Source organism: Copidosoma floridanum, unplaced genomic scaffold, assembly GCF_036245765.1.
Source record: "Copidosoma floridanum isolate Cflo_tuat_1 unplaced genomic scaffold, Cflo_Japanese_pri ptg000001l, whole genome shotgun sequence".
In the NCBI taxonomy this organism is placed as follows: Eukaryota; Metazoa; Arthropoda; class Insecta; order Hymenoptera; family Encyrtidae; genus Copidosoma; species Copidosoma floridanum.
Genome location: NW_028321878.1, coordinates 13,323,174 through 13,344,490, shown reverse-complemented (window position 1 = coordinate 13,344,490; position 21,317 = coordinate 13,323,174). Strand labels below are relative to the sequence as shown.

At 36.0% G+C, this 21,317-nt stretch overlaps 1 protein-coding gene across 1 annotated transcript in view; it reads left to right on the top strand.

Moving 5' to 3' along the window:
• The window catches only part of wb (wing blister), a 153,954-nt gene that overhangs the window by 23,393 nt on the left and 109,244 nt on the right, over positions 1–21,317 (top strand). The window contains exons 2-3 of the mRNA XM_089593899.1: positions 6,739–7,040; positions 15,458–15,700. Coding sequence (XP_089450025.1) covers positions 6,739–7,040; positions 15,458–15,700 — 545 coding nt within the window. The remainder of the gene's footprint in view (positions 1–6,738; positions 7,041–15,457; positions 15,701–21,317) is intronic.

Below are 21,317 nucleotides of genomic sequence, written 5' to 3'. Positions count from 1 at the left end.
TTTTTACACAGTCACGCTACCACGAGCATCAACACGCCGTTACACTTACACGTTCCACTTACGGATTCGAGTGGTGATTGAGAATCATCGTTCGCCAGATCTGAAACGGCTGCTTAACTTTTCGGCATATTTTCCAGACATTATACACGCACCCGCAAAGTCACCGGACGCACCCCACGCACTCGAAATCCCACGTTGATAATCGCCGAGGCAAATTAACGCGTTGTTACTAAACAATACCCCGGAATTTCCACCAATCACCGCTCTATCGGGACCAATTTATCCCAAGCCTCTGAAATATTCATTTTTTCCTCTATGAATAACTGAAAAACAAAAAAACCTCCCCCCAACGGTGAACAAACGAAAAGCCTCCCCCCCCTCCCAGTTAGGTACATAACGACGAGCTGTGTCTCGTAGAACAACCGCCCGCACTCCTCTATCACCTCGTTATGATCAAACTCATTGTTTACTCCGGTGGCTCTAAATGCATACACGCGCGTGTACGTGTGTTCCCTTGCACTTACACACCCTTAGGGGTGGGAGGGTTAAAAGGTACTACGTACTAGGATCTCGGTGTGCATGTATACACGTGCAGGTGGCGTTTAGAGTCTATGCTGGCCGCAATAAGTGGCCCTTTCCCAGCCAACACGGCTCGCGACGAGATCCGCGCCCGCGATAAAACTCGTATACACGCGCGCCCAAGGTGGATCCCTGCCTTGTACGATGGGACGTTTAAGTGGCAGTGGTACGAGCGCGTGGACTGCTATGTATAACAGCTACTGCGTCCAGCAACACCGCGGCCCCGCGCAATTAGATCTGGAAGCGCATGTTTGTAGGTATCGTCGTATATTTATACATGCCCTTCGTTCTCTGTACAAGAGGCTTTGGGTTGTGCATCAGGAGGTTCTCTCTCCTCCCAGATGCTATTTATACGGATTTTCCTTGGGATAGTCCCTGCGCTCCGTGTACGTAAGAGGACTGATTACGACGAGGGAAAGAGAGGAAAGTTAGTGTACCGTGTGATGTATTTACGATACGGACTCTGGGCTAGAGCTTGCGGAGAACAGAGGGTGTTTTTGGATCTCGAGTTTGTGTTCAAAATGTTTTTTTCTTTTTTTTTTTGCCTGGATTAGAGATAAAACTCTATGCTGTATTGTGGTGTATTGAGAGAAAAAAAATACTTTTTTTCGTGCATGACTGTCAAATGTTAAATCAATGGGCAAAATTTTGTAAGATCATATAGTGTATTTTCGTGGTTTTACTTTTGACAAAGAAGTATTAGTAACGATGGTTGGTAGACTCAAGTAAAGATTTGCCATTGCAACAGTTAATATTATTGAAAATTTTTATTAAAATTATTTCCTTGCGTTTAAGACAGTAAAATTTTATTACCAAACATCATAATTGCAGAAAAAAAAATTAACTTTTTACCATGCCATAAGTTTAGTCTTGGTCTTGATTAGATGGCCCTTTGTAGGTACCATCTAGTCATTAGTCTTGAATTCCAAGAGATTGAATTCCAATACCTAAGCTATACAGTTCTGGATATTAATAAGGTTCTACCTGAAAAGGGCTTGAAAGGATAATTTACTTCCAGCAAGAACATAAAGTAATGATAATCGGCAAAAGCTTGGGCAATCGTGAATAGATTGATTCTTTCGGAAGATTTTGGAGCTTCATCAAAAAGTATTTTTTTATGCTATAAACCAATCAATTTCTCACACTGCTGTCAAAACGCTGTAATCTAAAGTTTGAAATGAAATAAAAAAAAATAAAAAAATAAAACAATACCACAGAGGAGAACCGAAAAGGCATCATTAGCCAACAAAACCGTACTCTTAATCCTTGGTTGAACGTATCGCTGTACGACAGCCCTGATAAATGACTATCAGCCATATGTATATATATACATATACATCCACAAACAGCCCAGAACAAGGCCTTAAGCGTCGCTGTATTTGTAAAGTCGATGTTCTTCTCTCCTCCCCATTTCTGCCTCCCATGTGTACATGGACAACATAAATATACATACTCCCCGTAAAAGAGCGCCCGTGTTTTAAATCTATATAGCGCCCCCGCCACACACATATGTATATATGTATACATATATATGTGCGTGTACGATAACTTATACGTTTTTACGTTGAGCGACGCGCGTAACAAGCTCGCGGTTAGCGCTCTCTCTCTGCTCGGCTCCTCGCAATCGAGGAGCAGCAGCAACCGGTGGGTGGACATATATACTCGAGCGACGCGCCGCTACCAAAGAAGGACAAGCCGGTTACTTTTAATCTCTCTCTCTCTCTCTCTCTCTCTTTATATACGTATACGTATATACATATATCTCGAGCGTGCCATCGGGAGCTGAAGCCTTTATACGTGTGCGGTCTCTTTTTTTTTTTTTCTTCCTCCGCTCCTCGTGCACGTATGCCCTTTAACGCAAAATAAATGAAGCGGCTTTCTCGTCGTCGTCGGTGCCGCTATATACCCGTCTGCCGGCGAGGCCTCTTGCCCGAACAATGGACTCTTGATGGTGGGATGTAACGAGCTTGCGAAAAAGTTCCGATCTCTTGGGGGAACTTAATTAGGAGAGCAACCGGCCCGCGATCGATACTTTTTTACAATTACGCAAAGGAATTATTAATTATGGCCATAGGTGGACGTGGATTGTCGAGGGCCATGTATAGGGGTATATTTCGCGGATGGGGGAATCGGTTTGTGTTGATCGGCGCAGGAGAATTGACGTACAGTTATCTTGATTATGGAAATGGTTTTCGATTATCGGGAGTTCATTGAATATATATTACTTGGCAATTTTCTTTCTCAGAATTTTTCTGTAAAAGTTAAAAGGTTAAAGTGGTGAAATAGCTCAGTTGGAAAAAAAATATTTATGCGATATGGAAAATTATTTTCGAGTTCTGAATAAAGTTAAGATGGTTCATGCGTTGGATAGTTGTAAACGAAATAAAATAGTACTTTAAAATATCTTTTACAACGGTATTGGAAATTCTTCAACAACAATGAAAAAGCTCTACTGATTTCACTCCATTATATTTAATCTAAAAATTACGAACAAATAAAGTGCCAACACGCTTGTTTAATTTTTTGCATTTGCAGATATGGCAAGATAGTTACATTGGTATTAAATTTTTTTTTTTTTTTTAATAAAGTTACAACGGACTTGTAGCCCAATAAATTTTTTTTACGTAGTATGCCAAGTCTATTGCACAAGGACGGATTAATCTTGCTGAAGCATCAATTTGCAATAGATGTATACTTTTTGCTTCTGTCATAGATGTCTAATTATAGAACTTCTAAGTATCAAAAAATATTTTTCCATAAGTCCAACGACAACATTAATAATCATACTTTACAACGTTTTATCAACATTTGAATAGTTAATATGGCACCATCCTTCACCATCCTTGTTGAAGGGGGTGTTTGTGTAGGGGGTGTTTATCAAAACCCCCACTATTCCCATTTCGTTTTATCGTCCTCGGGTATTCAAGTCTTTCGTACTTGAATCATTTACCAGTGCAAAGCTTATTATCATCACACGATTCAGTCATCCCTTCTTTTCAAAAATATTTTCGGATAAGTACGTCGATCGTCTCTTATATAACGTATCTTTCACTCGATAGTTTATCAACCCTCGTCAAAGAATACGAATGGTCATAACACCGAAATTTTCGACCACTGCAACGTATATATACTTGGATCAATATTTTTTTTCTTCTTTACTGAACAGTAAGAGAGAGGGGGAAAAAATTGAATCAACAGCGTAGAGAGCAAAAACCGTAAAACAAGCCATAAGCAGCAGTAAAAGGACCGAAGTGAGCATTAGACCACTAAAACGATAATCGCCGTGTCTAGCGGCCAAAAGGAAAGAGAGAAAAAAGGGCCGGAGTAAAAGAAAACACAAGCAAGGAGCCGTGCATTAGAAAAGCCCGAGATGAGAAACAGGACGGAGAGAAGCTTTTCTCTCCGGTGGACACACGCACGTGCGCGTCAAACGCGGAGCCCGAGGCTATTTTCGTGGTCGTCATTCACACGCGCGCGCGCTCACGCATAAGTACCTATACCCGTCGCGAGTACGAGAGGCAAAGTCAACCACTCGTCTCGCAAGCTCCGAGAGGAGAAAAAAAAAAAGGTGCATTGTCCCGGTGCTCCCTCGCCGCCAGACACAACACTCGCGACTCGCGCTGCATGTAATACACACCACGTACCTTTTACGTGCTTTATGGCGAATTGAATTATCTCCATGGATTCGCGGAAACGCGAGAAAGAATAGAGCCCTGAGTGATGCGAAGGACGACTTTGCTGTGGGCTATTAGTGAATTATGGCTCGCGTGTGCTCACTATAAAAAGTACAATGCGCCTCGACACTTTGGTCAAGGTCTTTTTCCCAGAGTGAGTTTTTGGGGGCTGTAGAAAAATTTTGCATCGAATATCTTATACTCATCCTAGAGACTGGAATGAAGATCAGCAGAGCTTTTCTAAAATTTTGCGCTGTCGATATCCCACGATGGATATTTGTCACGCATAGCTAATCTTTTACTCGCCGATTAGAATTGACGTGGCGCGTGAATTACGGCAATCAGCGTGTCATTGTGCCATACGAGCTCACTTCATTCCTGAATCGAATATTCGACCCATCAATCATGTACATACCCATGGTAGAGAATAAATAAAAAAAAAAAAAAAAAAAAAAAAGAAAAAGTACATACCCAAGAAATGCCAGAATCGCACTCGCATTTATCAACCCGCGCGTGCAACGCAAGCTCCGTGCCCACATTTCTCAGCACCTCGGGCATAATTCACACGAGGCCCGTGGTAAAAGTTACCCTGCACATATCGAATATTGACTAATCGCTCTCAGGCCACTCGTGTTCCCGGCACTCGGCTCCCCCACCCCCCACCCTCATCCAGCGCACACGCTTTCACGGTCAAGATCTCCGGGGTTCTGGCTCTCGATTGAATTCGCACACGCGCGATATATCTCGAGCTACAAATCATCGGAGATCGTACACACAGAAGGCCACAACAATAAAGTTGCCTGCAGCCTTTCTTTTCCCTTTCTCATTGTTTGTTTTCTCTCTTCCCGTGGGTGCGAGGCCCCGCGCCGTACGGTTGTTTATTTGAATACACTTTATACATGTGTGTGTGTGTGTGTGTGTGAAACACGAGATGGTGCAGTGCGAGAATGCTCGTTGGAGGTGATAAATTTCGCGATTTTTTTTTTTTTTTCGAGCTTTCGTTTCTTTGTGCGGATCGAGATGAATCTTTCGAGGCTCCGCGGAATCGAGAGGATCATGATCTGTTTGCTGAGTCGTCATTGATTGGTTATTGGAATTATAATATTAAATGGGCACATCGTATATAGCTTCTCAAGATATAGGCAGTGTTTGTTGGTGACGTATTTCTAGAGATGATGGGTTTTAAATTTCGCAATGATTATATTATTTGCCCGACGAATAATATTTTAATATTTCACTCGACTTGCTTTAGGATCATAAATTACTATGACATTTTGTTTCGTAAAATGGTGAATGAATAATTTATACGTACATTGGCATCAATGTTTATCATAATTATTATAAGAAAACAAATAGTACAGAAAATAAATGCTGTTAGAATATTTAAAGGAGCAAATTTTTGGAGAAAATATCAGTTGTGTCTATGACAGAATTATAACATTTACTAAAAAGTAATTAAACGTGAATCGATACAGTAATTTAACATTATTAAAAATATATCGCGAATAGAAAAGTTGTGTAGTTCTTCAAAGCTTAAAAATATTTTAATAAATATTTTAGTGCTTGATAACACAATCACTACGCACACCCTAATAATCTTCGAATAGATGGATACAAAGAAATCATGACAAAACAAACGTTGGGAAGGTTTCCAAACTTTTAAATTGTTTAACGTAGCTGTTTGTCCTACTATGTTTCATACTTTTGAGCACTTGAAAAATAAATTATTCTTCATTTTATTACGAATAATCTTCTAGACCATTTATTCATTTGCTATAGGTGTATTACGATTCAAGTCCCATGACGATTTCCTCATTTCATTAATGTCACAAGACATCATTTTATTAACGCTTTTTATTTATGATTTCCAAGATTTCAGTTGATTTGAAATACACTTTTTGAAGGTGGGTCGAAATAATTTGACTTCCATCTCCTCTTTTACATACCCATACGTTTGCTATGTATCGGGTACTTTGGTGAGGCAAAAATTAAGAATAGGCATCGTGTAACCTGTTTTACCCATTTCGACGACGATCGGGCGTATATGGGTGGAGAGAGGCTCGATGTCATGAATTGACGGCTCCGAGAAAACGCAATAAACTATCCGTCCACGTAATGCACGAGAGAGGACAAGATTAGACTACACGCTGGGAGCCACGAGAAATAAATGCACCCATTATTTATACGTGTTACGCAATGACTACTTTTTTTTCATTATTATACATAACACAAATAAATAAATATATACATTATACAAACAGAAGGATATTAACGACACCGCACCCATGTCACTTTGTCGTTCACACGAGCATTGAACTTGTCATTGAAATTACTTTATCTCTAACACATGTCGGACCCGCGAGCTTTTTGATCCAAGCAGTAAGACACGATTACATTAAAGCTCCCACTGTATCGACTACAATTTATACTTGATCAAGTGCCGTAAAGGCGTATAGTATAGCTCACTGCTCGGTTTTATTTACAGGTGGCCCGTACAGCTTGAGCAAGAGCCTGAAAAACGGCGGGCTGTTTCCGTCGGTGTTCAACGTAGCTGCGAAAGCCGAGCTGCGCGTCAACGCGACTTGCGGCGAGGACGGCCCGGAGACGTATTGCAAACCCGCGGAGACGTCGCGGTGCTCCGTATGCGACTCCCGCAGTCCCGATCCCAACAAGAGGCATCACGTCAATCTCGTCCTTGACTCGAATCCTAGCCGCTGGTGGCAGAGTCCGACCCTCGCTCAGGGCGACGACTACGAGTTTGTCACGATTTTGCTTGATCTTAAGCAGGTGAGTGACTTTTTTTTCGTTTAATCTTTATTACTATTTTTTCTTTCTCCGTTTCTCATAGACGTATTGTGGAAGTTTTTCACGTGCCAGAAAAAAAAAAAATTGGTTCAAAATCTCTTTGTCGAGCCTACTGGTCGGTTCGAGTATTTGATAGTTGAACCATAGCGAACGCAATAAGTAGAAATGATAATCGTTTATGGATCGTATTTATAGCAAAAAGTACACACGTGCATCATGTTAAATTTAGAGACACAAATCCACAGATCCACACGAGACATGCTGTACCACAAAAATAACAGAGCTTCACTTTAAAAAGATAGTGATAAGGACATATTTTTTTTTTTTTTTTTTTTTTTTTTACGAATCTGTGGGTTATCTATACACTATAGTCTTCTTTTTTGTACGTAATTTGAGGTTCTTAAAAGCTGTGATGGACATGCCTAAAATACGTTCCCAATTAAAAAAGAAAAATGAAAAAAAAAAACACTGAGGAAACAAACGATGGCTCGGAGGATGGATAAAAAACAGAGAGGCTACAAAAACAGGAGTCGTTGGGACCGCAGGAAGGGAAAAAAAACCTCGAAAATAATAAGGAGAGAAGAAGAAAAACAGGAAGAAGCCTGGAAAGACACGGCGATGGCCTTTCTCCGCGGCGAGTGAAAGAAGGAGAGAGAGAGAGAGTGTATCGTAAATTTCTCGGACTCCTTTTGGGCAGTGTAGGTGACGGTATTGTAGCCTGGCTTGCGCACCTCCGATTTAAGTATACGTCCCTCGGTCCTTCGTGCCGGGCCTTGTCCGAAGACGCCGAGATGGGCCCGACAAAGAGTCCGACGGGGCGGTGCGCGCGAGAGGAAAAATGAGCGAGAGAGAGGATCGCGCGATAAAGCAGACGCGATGGAGATGGACGAGAAACCGGAGAAAGACTCTGAAAGGAAAAAAAAAATAAAAAAAAAAAAATAATTGAAAGCATTGTGAGGAGGAGAAGGGGTGAAAGGGTATTGGAAAATTTCGAGCGGAGGGCTCATTAGCTGAGCTGCGTAGGGAATCTTTTTTTTTTTTTTTTTTTTTTCACCTGTGCTTGAAAGTGCTATTGAATGTCTTGGTCGGTTTGTTGCACGAGTAAAATAACAAATGTGGAAAAAATAAATGATGTATTTGTCGCTTCGGGGAAGGTATATTTGAAGAAATATTTATCGCTGTTTGGGATGCATTTTTTGCAAGGAGGGTCATAAACGTAAATTTGTTTTTATTCTTTCCCTTTGAATAGATACAGAAAAGTTATGACGCTATATCGATTAGAAGTATTTATTATGGATACTGTCAAGTGTTTCGAGCCATCGTTTCTGTCCGTGAGGCAAATATTTCAGGAGAAATAAGCAACCCATGGTTATTTCATTTATAAATTATATCTCCTTGCAAATATACAGCACGCGGGAACTGAAAGTAACCACTGAGCCATTTTTTTATTTTTCCTCAGAACGTTTTTGATTCATTAGAAGAGATACTACAGTTGAGTCTCAAAAGTACATGTTCAAGTAAAAAATATAAAATTTTTTATGAAAACGAATTTAATGTAAGAAAAAAAAATTCATACACTCACCTGAACCTTCGTTTGTATCCACATACTGTGCAGCATTGCTCAAATAAGTTATAATTCATCAGATCGTCCATTCACACTCAAAATCATAATAACATTACAGTTGCATGTACTGCCTATCTCCATCTTCCAGCATCTATTTGTACGTTTTGGTCTCTTTATCTTAGCCACTGTATCATATTATGTTTGGGCCACTTTTTCTCTATTTATAACTAATGACTCTGCATCTCTTGTGTTTCAACATTATATGTGCACATCTCTGTCTCAAAGCCATTGGTTTAAAGTCTCATGGTTTTTGTACCTAAATGATTTGTTTTTTCGTCAGTATTTCCATCGTAAAGTTACTTGTTTAGTATTTTTTTTCGTTCTTTTAATACTAAAATTGTATTCTTTTGCATATTTACGTTCTAGAGTATTTCTGTTACTTCTGATCCCTATCGTGAAAAATGTGTATCTATTATAAACTATTTTCCATGCTAAGTCTCTATCGGTGCTCGTTTTTTCTTGTCTGTGCATCTTTAAGTATATCCTATGATCCCATAAATCTTTCAATTCATTTATCTATTTATACGCCTTAGTATGTACGTATCTATTTTTTTCTACATCTTTGCATGCCTCTGCAAAAAAAGTAAGATCGTTATCATTGTCACTTTCTCTGAATCACTGTGTCTCTTTCTTTTTCTGTTAACTTCTCCGACTCTGTTTTGGTTAAGTTACGCTTCTTATTCGTGTGTACGAGAATCATAATCCCTATGTCGATGCCTAAATGTGTAAGTCTCCAATTTTTTGTCATTATAGCTTGTAAAATAAATTACATAAATTTTTATGACTTCATTATTTGTAATTTTTTCTCTATATCTGCCGTATCTTGCTGTTGTTAAATGTTTATCTTTTTTTTTTCTTTTTTAAAGTCTCTATTACCATGCCTCTGTCTTTATGTAACAAGACCAATACGTCTATATTTTAGAGTAATTCAAGTTTTGCTCTTTACCCTTAGTTAAGATAATCTAATACCCAAAAATTCAGTTAATTTCAATTATAAAATAATTAAACAAATGATGTATACAAACATTCATGTACTCTTGAAAATTGTTTCTCCATACGGTTGTATTACCAGAGTAAAACGAGCAATCAACCACAAGATGTGTACACGTTCTGTAAAAAAACGTTGCTTCTCAAATCTAGTTTTCAGATTAACTCTTACTGTGCTGAATTAGAAAGCTGCATAATTAATTGTTAACAGCAACTTTTGATAACAATTGATTCATAACGCCACTCTATTGGAGTACCAGCTGTCAATCTAAACATAACTGAACTGCGCGGTCTACTAGGACCATCTATTCAGAAATAAACCGAATCAAGCCTCGTAAGGACATGTGCACAACTTGAAAATTCTCGCAAAAATAGTTCCAAAACCCATGAAAATAGCCGGTTCTAACCACATATATGCAAAGTGTCTTATGAAAATGGTTTACGCAACAAAACAAAAAAAAGTCTGTAAAAAAAGGAAGAAAAGTAGAGGATTGAAGGATGCATTAAGGGTCGAGAGGTGCGAGAGCGAAGAGGGGGGGAGGAGAAAGAGAAAAGACGCTCGAGGTAGGAACAGAAGGACGGAAAAGGCCGGCTCAAAGAGCGAAGCTGTGTTCCCAGAACCCGAGATGCGACGCGCCGGCCGGTCCCACTTTCGGCTCTCTTTCTCTAACAAATTGCGTACAAGCTCGGCTCTAACGAGGAAGAACCCCCGGCAGCAGCGACCCAGCGACTTCTCGTTGTACACACGTCTCTCTCTCTCTCTCTCTCTGCAGCGCCAAGGGTCACATTTTGTAACGCCGGCGCAGGTATGTGCGTACAGCCGTGAAAACTGTAAAAGTTTCTCCTTGGCGTCCCTTCCCAGCGCCGGGGCCCCTTTGTTTTTTCGAGAGAAGGGGAGAGGTGAGCGAGAAATTTTTCCAGTCAGCTGACCATACTGCGGAAAGACCATACCAGAGCGCAGAGTATAGGTATTTACATGGGCAGGGAGAGAGGAAATCTCGAAGGAATAAAACGCCTGAATGGCCCCGCTCGTGCCACCTGCGACGACGCCGGCGCGTTGTGTTTTTAAGTGTTTAGAGGTGCTACCTTCCGTGAATGGAGGAGGCGCAGGGCATTAAGTAGATTCGTACGGGTGTATGGGCGTTTTTTTTTTTTCTGCTTCTTGAAGCTGCTGGAATTTTCGTTTATTTTTTTCTCCTACCAGCAGCTTTATTTTTGCTATTTTTTGAAATAAAATGACAAAAAAAAAAAAAAAAATTAATAAATGTAAACTATGACGCAGACATTAGGCCAGTAAAATACTTATTTTTTTCATTTTTAGTTCAAATATAATGAAAGATTGGGATTAAAAAATGTGTAATTCTCTTCAAATACGTAGTATTGAAGGTAAAGTGTGTGCAAAAATGTCTCTTTGTCAGAGTGTTTTTCCATCACTTCTATATGGATTACTCGAATTCTTTGAAGGTGCGGATGATCACTGCTAAAGCCTTAAGATTTTCTCAAACTAAGATTTTACGTGGCCGTAAAGTTATAAGATGAAAAAAAATTTTTTTTTCCCCAACGTTTAATGAAGTGATAAGTGGTTTGCTACTGAAGGTTTTTCGTACTCTTCTAATTCACTTTGAAACAAATTTGTATCGCCTGGAATTCATTTTGATAACAAAAGTGTCAAAAGCTTTATCTTTTGTGAAAAAAATTTTTTTTTTTTTTTTTCAACTTATAAACTCAAAAACACTACTATTTTTTACTATCAAACGTTGATATTTCTGACGATGACTGAATCCAGTAAGCACGTGCGTTTTTAATTAAAAAACAAGTTTTTGTTCCGACAAATGTGAATTGTATGCCTCTACTTTGCTGTCCACGACTACGCGATATCGCAAACTATTTTAATGAACTTTCAAGAAAAAAAAGTTGACGGTAAGAAACGCGCAGTCCATCAACTGCAACGTTGGCATGTCTCAGAACTCATAATCGTAAAGTGCAATCAAGGTCACGATGATTAATTTGGCCAACGAATTTTGTCCCTTCGCCAAACGTATAAATGTTGGGTCACACGTGCTTGCAATAAAAGAGCAAAGTAACGATCCTTGATTCGCAGAAACTTCGAGGGCGTTTACCACTACTTACTTGGGTGGAAAACGACATGATTATCGAGAGATTCCGAGTGAAGGAACGATTTCATCGGGACCTTGATTTTTTTATAAATTCTTAGTACTATTCTGGCCATTTCTTGACCATTGCACTAAAAACGACACAGGTGGTAAAAAAGATCCAAAGTAAACAAAATAAGAAATATCAGTTGTAAAAAAAAGTTATTTCCCGCTTTTAGAAGCAACTTCAAGTTTAGTGCTCCTCATTACAAATAGCATCAGGTTGTTCCCACCATTAAGATCGTTTTATCTTGTATTTACCCAAAGAGAGGTACTTGGGGAAAAAAGAAACCAAAAACTCTACCACATACCTCACGCAATCCTATGTAGCCAAATCGCTCCGACGTGCAGCTATTCGCATATGCGAAGGGAAAATTGGCGTCAAGATAAAAACGCGTCGCGCAATAAAATGTAAAAATCGTCCGAAGCCCGTGTGCTTCTTTGAAATTTCTCTTTCCCCCTTGTTGTGTTTCGCAAGAGGTGACGAGCTTTAAAAAAAACTGCGTTCCGCCCCACCGATATTCGGGTCACAAGAGAACGAGATATTTTATTAACGCAATCATTTAGCGAGCTGAAAAACTCGTCCCTTTTTTTTTTTTTTTTTTTTGTTTTGTTTCTCGACATCAGAAACCTTTAATTTAGTCCTCGTGTGTACGAGCTGCTACACTTGGGCTTTAAAAATAACGTATGCGCTTGTATTCCATTGAAGACTCGATTCCCGTCAAGATAAATTGAGGCGTAGTGCGCGAGGGATACGATTTCTCGGGTGTGCTTTCGTACAGAGCAAAAAAGACGCTGTTTTAGGACTTGTCGAATTTGTTGGTCTAAATGCGTTTGCGTGTGAGCTTAGGAAGCTACGCTCGAACGGGGATGGGAAGCCTTTAAATCTCGAGGTGGGGTAAAAATAAATCGCTTGAGTGGTTTTCTTCAACGATACTCGTATACGTACGCTGAGCACAATCATTGTCGGGCGTGTGTCTTTTTACAGTTGTTTTCTTTAGCCGCGAAATACGATGTTTGGGTTTGTAATTGCGGTGATTAAACCTGCATTACATGGAGTGTGGATTTGAATGATGGCCGATAAGTTTTAAGGTGGAAAATATTTATGTGTTGCTTTTTTTTCTTCCTTTGAAGCCGCGAGGGTGGAGGGCTTTTTGGATGTCGGGAAAGTAGATCCATTGATGGCTTCTAATAAAAAGTTTCAGGCCATAGGATTGGGGCGTACGAGTTAAATGTTTTATTGCTCAATAACAATACGAAATGGGCTGCAAAAATAAAATGTACATGACGATTGAATGCAAAACTCGGCTCTTTGATTTTAAAACCGAAAACTTAGTTATAAAGATATCTCCAACATTTTTTAGGGATAAAAGTGCTATTAAAAGTAAATTCTGTTATTGCATGTGCTTCTGCTAAGGTATACATAAACAAAAGGTATTATAAATATGAATTTCGACAAATAACATTCTATTCTGAATTCTCGATGGATATCATTATCATTTGGAAGTTTTTTGACAAAAAAACATCCGTCCATCACAATGCAAAACTTTTAAAACAGTACAGGTTTGAAATTATGATTAATCATAATTATACTTAGAAATATTTGAAAAACAACATTATCGTTCAATGTTTTTAGCGAAAACAAAAGTACATTATAAAGTTTCTAGGAACAAGATGTCATTATTATCAAAAAGGAAATGTAATGGTATTGGTTATTAGTAGGTTATTTAGACACCTTGCAATTCTTTTGTTTTTTTTTTTTCATGTATGATCAGCAGTTCATTAAAAACAAATTTCATTAAAAATGAATATAAGAAGGTTAACTGTACCTTCAGAGGGGGAGGAGAGAATAGAGGTTCGTCTTTTTGCCTCTTTTACATAAATATTGAGCAAAAAGAAATTTTTTCGAAATATGGAGAGATTTCATAGCGAAAGAGTAATTTTTTACGATTTTCCGTAAAAGACCTTTTCAAGGTGAAAAAAAATTTCAATTACTCGAGTTGGAGGGAACCAAAGGTCTTAAAACTATACACAAATTTATTTCATGAGATATTGATCTGTAGAGCAAAAATATTGTCAATCAATTCTTTGAGGTAGATAAACCTTCTTAAAATATGGTGGGTTTCGAGTTTTCTTCTGGAAGCGAAATCTTTTTTAAACAAAAAACATAAAAACTAATGGTCTCTGAAAATATCGAGTGTTTTGTTTATCACATCTCAGTATCATGTTGTACTGAATTCCATTAAAGTTTTTTTTTAGTTGCTTTAGTTACTGTAACACCTTAAAACTAAAAGTTGTTTGCTGTGTCAATAATGTTTTTGGAACAAAAATATCGATGTTTGTTTTTCATTGAAAAATACTTTACAGCCATTTTTTCGTGTGGACCATCGGTATACCGAAGTAAAAATAAGATTCCAATAAAAAAGTAATGTATGAATAATTGAAATGTCGATACGTACATACACGTACTAACAAGTCGTACGTGTTCAAACATTTATTCTCAGCAAAGAATGTATAGGTACATGGCTTTTCGAACAAACTCGATAAAAGCCAATTTGGCTGAACACTTGGAGGGAAATCATACGACATGCGCGTGGGAGATGACTCATCATCGCCGCAAAAGAAGTACGAGGGTTGATTATTTCCTCTTTACTTTGAAGGGAGCTTATACCCAATAACCCATCTTCTGACAGATGACCTGAAATTTCAATCTCCCTTTCGTTGGGGACGCAGTACGTGATCTCTGCTGTCGATGATTGTTTTCTCTCTTGTTCATTAAACTCCCGTCTTTTTTCACTCTCTATTTTCGTTATCAGCTCAAGTATTGAATTTTATTCAAGCAAATTGCCACACCAGTGTACCACAAACTATTTATAGTTTTTGAGAGTGTAATCTTTTTTTACTAATTGGAAAAGCGTAGGGCACATTTTTGATGAAATTTTTTTCATCATCTGTAAATAAAAAGACGATTATATAGCAACATGATGTTAACAATCTTGCTTTAACTTAAATTCTATAATTATGCACTGCAACTATATATTTAATAGTGAAATCATTCATTTATTTTAGACTATTAAATACGTTAAATCCTGTAATCTTTTACTAAAAAAATATCAAGTTTTCTAAAATAGAGCTGTACACATCATGCTGTAAAAGTTTATTATTTAGTATTCTCTGTCCTAGTGATGTTATATTAATTATACAAGAGTCATGTAATATTAATTATATATATTATATCCATTTGTGTACTACTATACAATACACAATGACTCACGTACCTGATCATATCAAAATGATTCGTATACTAAATGTGTACAATGTGCGTCCCTCAGGACCAAGCAGCTTGTTCATGTGATAAATTATGCAATGATCGAATTCTACCAATTCCAAAGCTATAGCTATTACACATACATATTTATTCATGCAGGTATCTTCGTAAAACGGTTATCATAAGTCAACACCGTCTTGTGTAGATACATGCATTCATCAATTTAAAATATGTGAATCTAGATATATACACTAAAACTACCAATTAGACAATTAATCATTAATCATCACTAGACTACATTTCTTTTTCATCAGTTTCTCATATGGAAATAATAATGATCAATGTGCACGTTTGTTTGTTTGTCCAGACTTACCAAATCGAATACGTCATCGTAAAAGCGGCCAACTCCCCGAGACCAGCGGCATGGATATTGGAAAAATCGGTAGACGGCGAGAATTTTCGAACTTGGCAGTACTACGCGCCGAGCGACGAGGAATGCTGGACGCGGTACTCGATGCCCCCCACCCTGGGAAAACCAACTTACAGCCAGGACGACGAGGTCATATGTACGAGTTTTTACTCCAGGCTGACACCCATGGAAAACGGAGAGGTATGGCAGACACACTTGTCTTACGAGTGTACCCCCGTTGACAATAAGACTACCAGGACTAAGCGTTGATACCGGTTGCACTACCGGTTATCGGGAGATGATCTTCGTGATGTAGGAAAAAATACAAGCTCTACGCTTTTCGCAAGCCAAACGTTCTGCTTGTCTGCGCGTTATTTCTGTGGGCTTCCAGCGTCCGAAGGGCCTTATATGGATGTTTTCCGTGCCGTAAATGGACAGTGGGCTGGTATGGGTTTTTTCATCAGAACGCACTTTTATCAGGCTTTCTGAGATCTATCGTGTGTATTCGCAACAGGTGATAAGAAAACTGGATACGTTATTGAACAAACGTTTTCAATCAAGTTTAAGCAAAATTTAGGAAATCTCTTCTTTTTTTTTTTTTTTTTACTTTTCTTGTTCATTTGATTCCTGGTAGAAATAATGATATTAGGTCTTTTGGAACGCGAGTTTTCACGAATAAGGAAAATATAGCTAGACATATTGTATCATCTGAGTCTCTTTCTTTGAAAAGTTACTGAGTTATCATTTTCCAGAAAATCAAATGTACATACATGAAGTACAAATGTGTCGTTGAATCGTGAAAGCTTTTGCTGATTAGATACGTTCTAATCACGTTTATTTCAATATCACTATTCTGCAACGCCGTGTTAACAATCGGATAATCAAATGCAAATATTATTGTAGTATACTGTAGACATCTGCAGCAAAAGATAAGTTAGCAATAGTAATAAAATATATTTCTAAAGTTTCGATTGTTTCTTAAGTACTTCTGGAAGTGGAGGGTCATATTTGAACGCAAGGCTTCAAGCACTGCTTTATAATTGATTCCCAGATTTTTATCATGCACACAGCGTTGTAAGAAATATGATTTAAAAAATGAAAACAAACTCATTAAGATTAGAAATAAAATTTAAAAAATCTACTATGACTTATGGCATGACGGTACCTATTGATATTTTTTTTATCAATTAATTAAGCACGAAAATCACGCTCACCAATTTCTCATATTTTAGGAATATGAATAATAACTTTTAAACATAATGCTAAGTAAATAATTTCTGACTCGTCAATTCAAATTAATATCACTGTTTTAAAGCTTACCTTTTAAAAAAAAATTTTGTTGAATTGGGAATAAAAATAAATAAAAAATAAAATAGTGGTGATGCAAATATTGTTATTACTTTTTAATGATTATTTTTTATAAATACGAAACAAATATGTTATACAATGGAATTGAGAAAAAAGCATTATGTCTGTAAAAAAGCAAGTTTTTTCTCTAAGCTTCATGAGTAATCTTAATGTCCGCGAAACTATCAAAGACAAAAATATCTGATATACTTGCAAGTATCTAATATTAGAAAATTTTATGAGGAGAAGTAAAAATTAAAGTGATTTTAGACATATTGTTTTTAGATGCAATACCAACATCCATTTTTAATTTTAATTTTTTATTTTTGACATGTATGCGTTAATACAAAGCAATGCAAAACCTTAAATAATTTTTTGCATTCGTTTAACCAAAAATATCGAAAGAAAAATGTTCTGAAAAAATAACAATGAAATAGTCTTTAATAATATTTAGTATTTACGTAATATGTACAATTATTTGTATTACGTAATGATATCGTGTCTATAATTCCTTAGAGAACCATTAATTAAGATTTATTTTATATGTAATGAAAGATAAAAAAAAAAATATGGACCTCGAGATGGAGACAAATGTAATAGGATGAAAGAATCAAGACAATGCAGAAGCATATACTTACAAAATTCAGATAAAATGAATTTGTAAAACCGAGCCTGAGATAAAGTAATTAGTTTCAAGACAGAGCAAGAATACGTCATTCTTATAGTATTGAACTCGATAACTGTTTTTTGATATTAAAGCAATCCAGAATGAAGATAAAATATAGTAAAGGAATGTCAAGATAAATATACAGAAAAACTTTGAAAAAAAGCACAAAAATGGATATTTATCAATACACAAAACACTCTATTGCTGGAGAGTTAAAAGATCACAGTTTATAATAATTTTAGTTAATAATAGTGTTGCATTTCATACAATTAAAAGGTTTAACAATTTTTGCCACGGTTCCGTTTACTCGTTTTCTTAGTCGTGAGTACTAGATTTTGTCTTTAGAGAAATTTTTCAAAAACTTTCTATAGAAGGCCTAACAGTAATGATTCTGTTAATACATCTATTATATTTTAGCAGTAGTGGTTCACGTTTGCCTTTATATCAATATTTTTGAATTCATTTATAATTTTTGTCCGTATCTTATTTCCTTTATCAATAAATCTGACTTGATAATTTTCTGGCATATGGTTTATACTATAGTATCTCTATCGCCACCATTGTAAGAACTCTCGTGGTTTTTTTTTGTCTTTACCATTTTATTGTTGCCACAATGAGTTAATTTTAAACAATACTTTTACAATAATCTTGGTACACATAAAATTTATTCTCAATCACTGTAATTTTAGTGCCGTAGCATTCACATTCTCATATCTACATTTATTATTTTACGTCTCTCTATTCCTAAGTCCGTATTTTTTATTTTACCGCTGTTCATATGATTGTAGATTTTTTTTTTACACTTGTTTTTTTTTATACTGGTTTTTGTCAAAAAAAATCTTCGTTTCCATGCCTTTTTTTAGAAACTTTGGGATAAAAAAACAGTACTTACTCATATGAAGTACTTAAAATTATACTACTAGAATCAGGACTAAAATGTAGTATATAAGTATAAGTAGATTAAAGAACAGGTTTAAAGTTAAAGTTCACAATTATTATAAAATTCATTACAGAGGTGTTGATAAACGTTTCAAAAAGCGCCCAATATAAAATTTTTCTTTCACAGCTCTCTCATACCAGTCGTTGAAAAAGAAAAAAAAAAAAAAAAAAAAAAAAAAAGATAATTCAAGAAATATCGATTGGGTGGTTTTTGAAACGCTTACCAAGATAACCGCAATACATTTTATAAAAAAAGCAATTTTGACTACACGCTTCAAACGTGGACTTGAACACACTTAAATTTACAGAGTATTATCGTTTTAACAGTTCATAGACAATACTTGTCTAAACGTGAAAAAATCTTTTTTTGGTATGATTTTGTTTTTTTTTCCATAATGTACGTTTAATGATCCACCAAGAAGGTCACAAATATCTTGTACCGATTCGTTATTGTGTTTATGACAATGACTTGTTATTCTAGTGGATTCTTTAAAAAAGTCATTATAATTGTAAGAGATATTTCACGACAAAAACAAAAACATCATGCATATTTTCATGTTAAAAATATATAGCTCATTAGAAGATTTTACTATTGGAATACTTTAAAATCAAGAAATACAAATTTTGCGCACTTTACTCCGCTTTTCTTTGCATGTTCTTATGAAAAAAATAAGTTATGGCTCAATAAGATTACAGTTTTTGCAAATCTAAAATAATTTTATGGGCTTTACATCCAAAAACCTTATATATGACTATCTTTTTTGTAATTTGGAATCAACCTGTAAAATTTTAGCTAGATAACTGTGTACTACGTGATATTTCTTATAATCTAATTAAATATTCAAGAATAAATTGCAATACTTAGGTCTCATGATACTTTTTCTTGGAAAATAAATTTTTTGTTTATTAATGATTCTACTCCATTAAAAATTTCCCTATTCAAAATGTTTTTGATTTAATTTAATTTATTATTATAGACATAAAAGTAAATTAACTTTATTTGTTGGCTTGGCACACAATTGGTAAACGTTTGTTTTCACTTATCAAAACCATTAATGCTCCGCAAACTTAAATTTGATTTAAGACTATTTTAAAAAATATTCCTCTTAAAAATTCTTTCACTTACTGCTAAGTATTGTACGTATCAGCTTTTTTTGTGCTATCGTTTTGAAAAAGTGCCGCTTATACGCTATCTATCTTTCAACGCATAGTTAATACAAACTATTGTATCGTTAACGTTAACGATATCTTTTTTTCGACAAACACTACAAATACGGAAATCATTTCTACTGAAGGTGCATTCACGTGGTGAACGTTTACCGAAGCATATCACATTTTTACAAGTTTTTACCGGAAATACATTCTAATAATAGATTGTCAAAATTTATGTTGTCACGCTTTTTAAGAGAACTAAACAAAAAGTGGATTCAAAAGTAATTTTCAAACTCGTCAAGATCTTAAGCAATACGATATTCAATAAATACTTTAAAAAATAGTTACGTCAGTTAGAAAAGTTTGAAGCCGCAATTTCTCGGACAATACGGAATTATTTTATGAATTGTCGAAATTCATAAATGCTCATGTAAGTTTTTTTTTTCTTTTACTTATTAAACAAACTTTATGTGGAAGAATTCATTTCAAATTTATTTAGCGGGAAAAATTCGTCTGTCAAGTGTTTTATGTATAGTGTATGATATAATTCATTGCATGCAAAGAGGTTTTGACAGCACAAAAATCTATTTAATGGGCAAAATTGGACTTTTAGCCCCTACTCTGGATTCTAGTGCAGTGCACGAAGTTGTCATTTTTAACAAATTAACCAATACTCTTTTTATCTAATTTTATAAACAAAAGTATCTTATTTCTTCTCAAGAGTAAAAAATTGTACCACTTACCCAAAAAAAATTAATTCTTATTTTACACCCTTACCCTGTGTTAAGATGTTGGTTCACACAGGAAGGAACCGTCAACTATTCTTTTTCTTGTGGCAAAATCGTATGCTAGTACATGCAATGCCATAAAAGAAAAAGTACGCTATTGGTGTGATTTCGAGAATGTTTTTATTTAATTTCAAGGTAATAGCCATTCGTTTGTAATCAGTTGATGCAATTTTTTACTCAAGAGGGAATATGATATTTAAACACTCCCGGAATAAAATTGATTGAACAAATAATCTGCTGGTGCGTTAAAACATTAATACTGCTAAAATGAAGATGTAGCCGAACTTGGACCAATGCGGGGATTAACACAATTTTACGTAGAATTAATACTACTTTTACCGATCTATGTGATTTCTTCCTTCATAGAAGAAGTTTACGTGGACCACTAAATAAAACGCGTTAACCTAACACAGCTCAAGTTGCTGTACTGTACTTACAACCTGCGTGGTGACGTCACTATTTTTGAAGAATCGGTGATGGCAAAAAATATCTCAACATAACCTTATAACATCATATAAAAAGTAGAGTTTGTACAATCTAAAGCTTCGTTTTTCTATTTATGCAGTTGTTTAAAAAAATAGTTCTGATTTAAAATCTTGCAGAAGGTAACTCATATAAACTTTTTAAGGAATAATAATTTTTTTGTATTATACAACAACACCGTGTATAAGCACATTAACTAAACTTTTCAAATAGTTTAATTGTTATGATTAGTACAATCCACATTAAAAATGTGTACCGTTCATATTGTGCTTAACTTCGACTTTGATGATTGTAACGTCACCGTGCAATTTTTGCACACCGTACGAGCTATCTTAGATATGTTAGCCTTGTGCAAGTCTTTAGAGGGGACGCTTGGCTCAAAAAAACTTCAATTTATTTTGTCAAGTACTATCAGTCAAGCCAAACCTTAATTGTTCTTTTA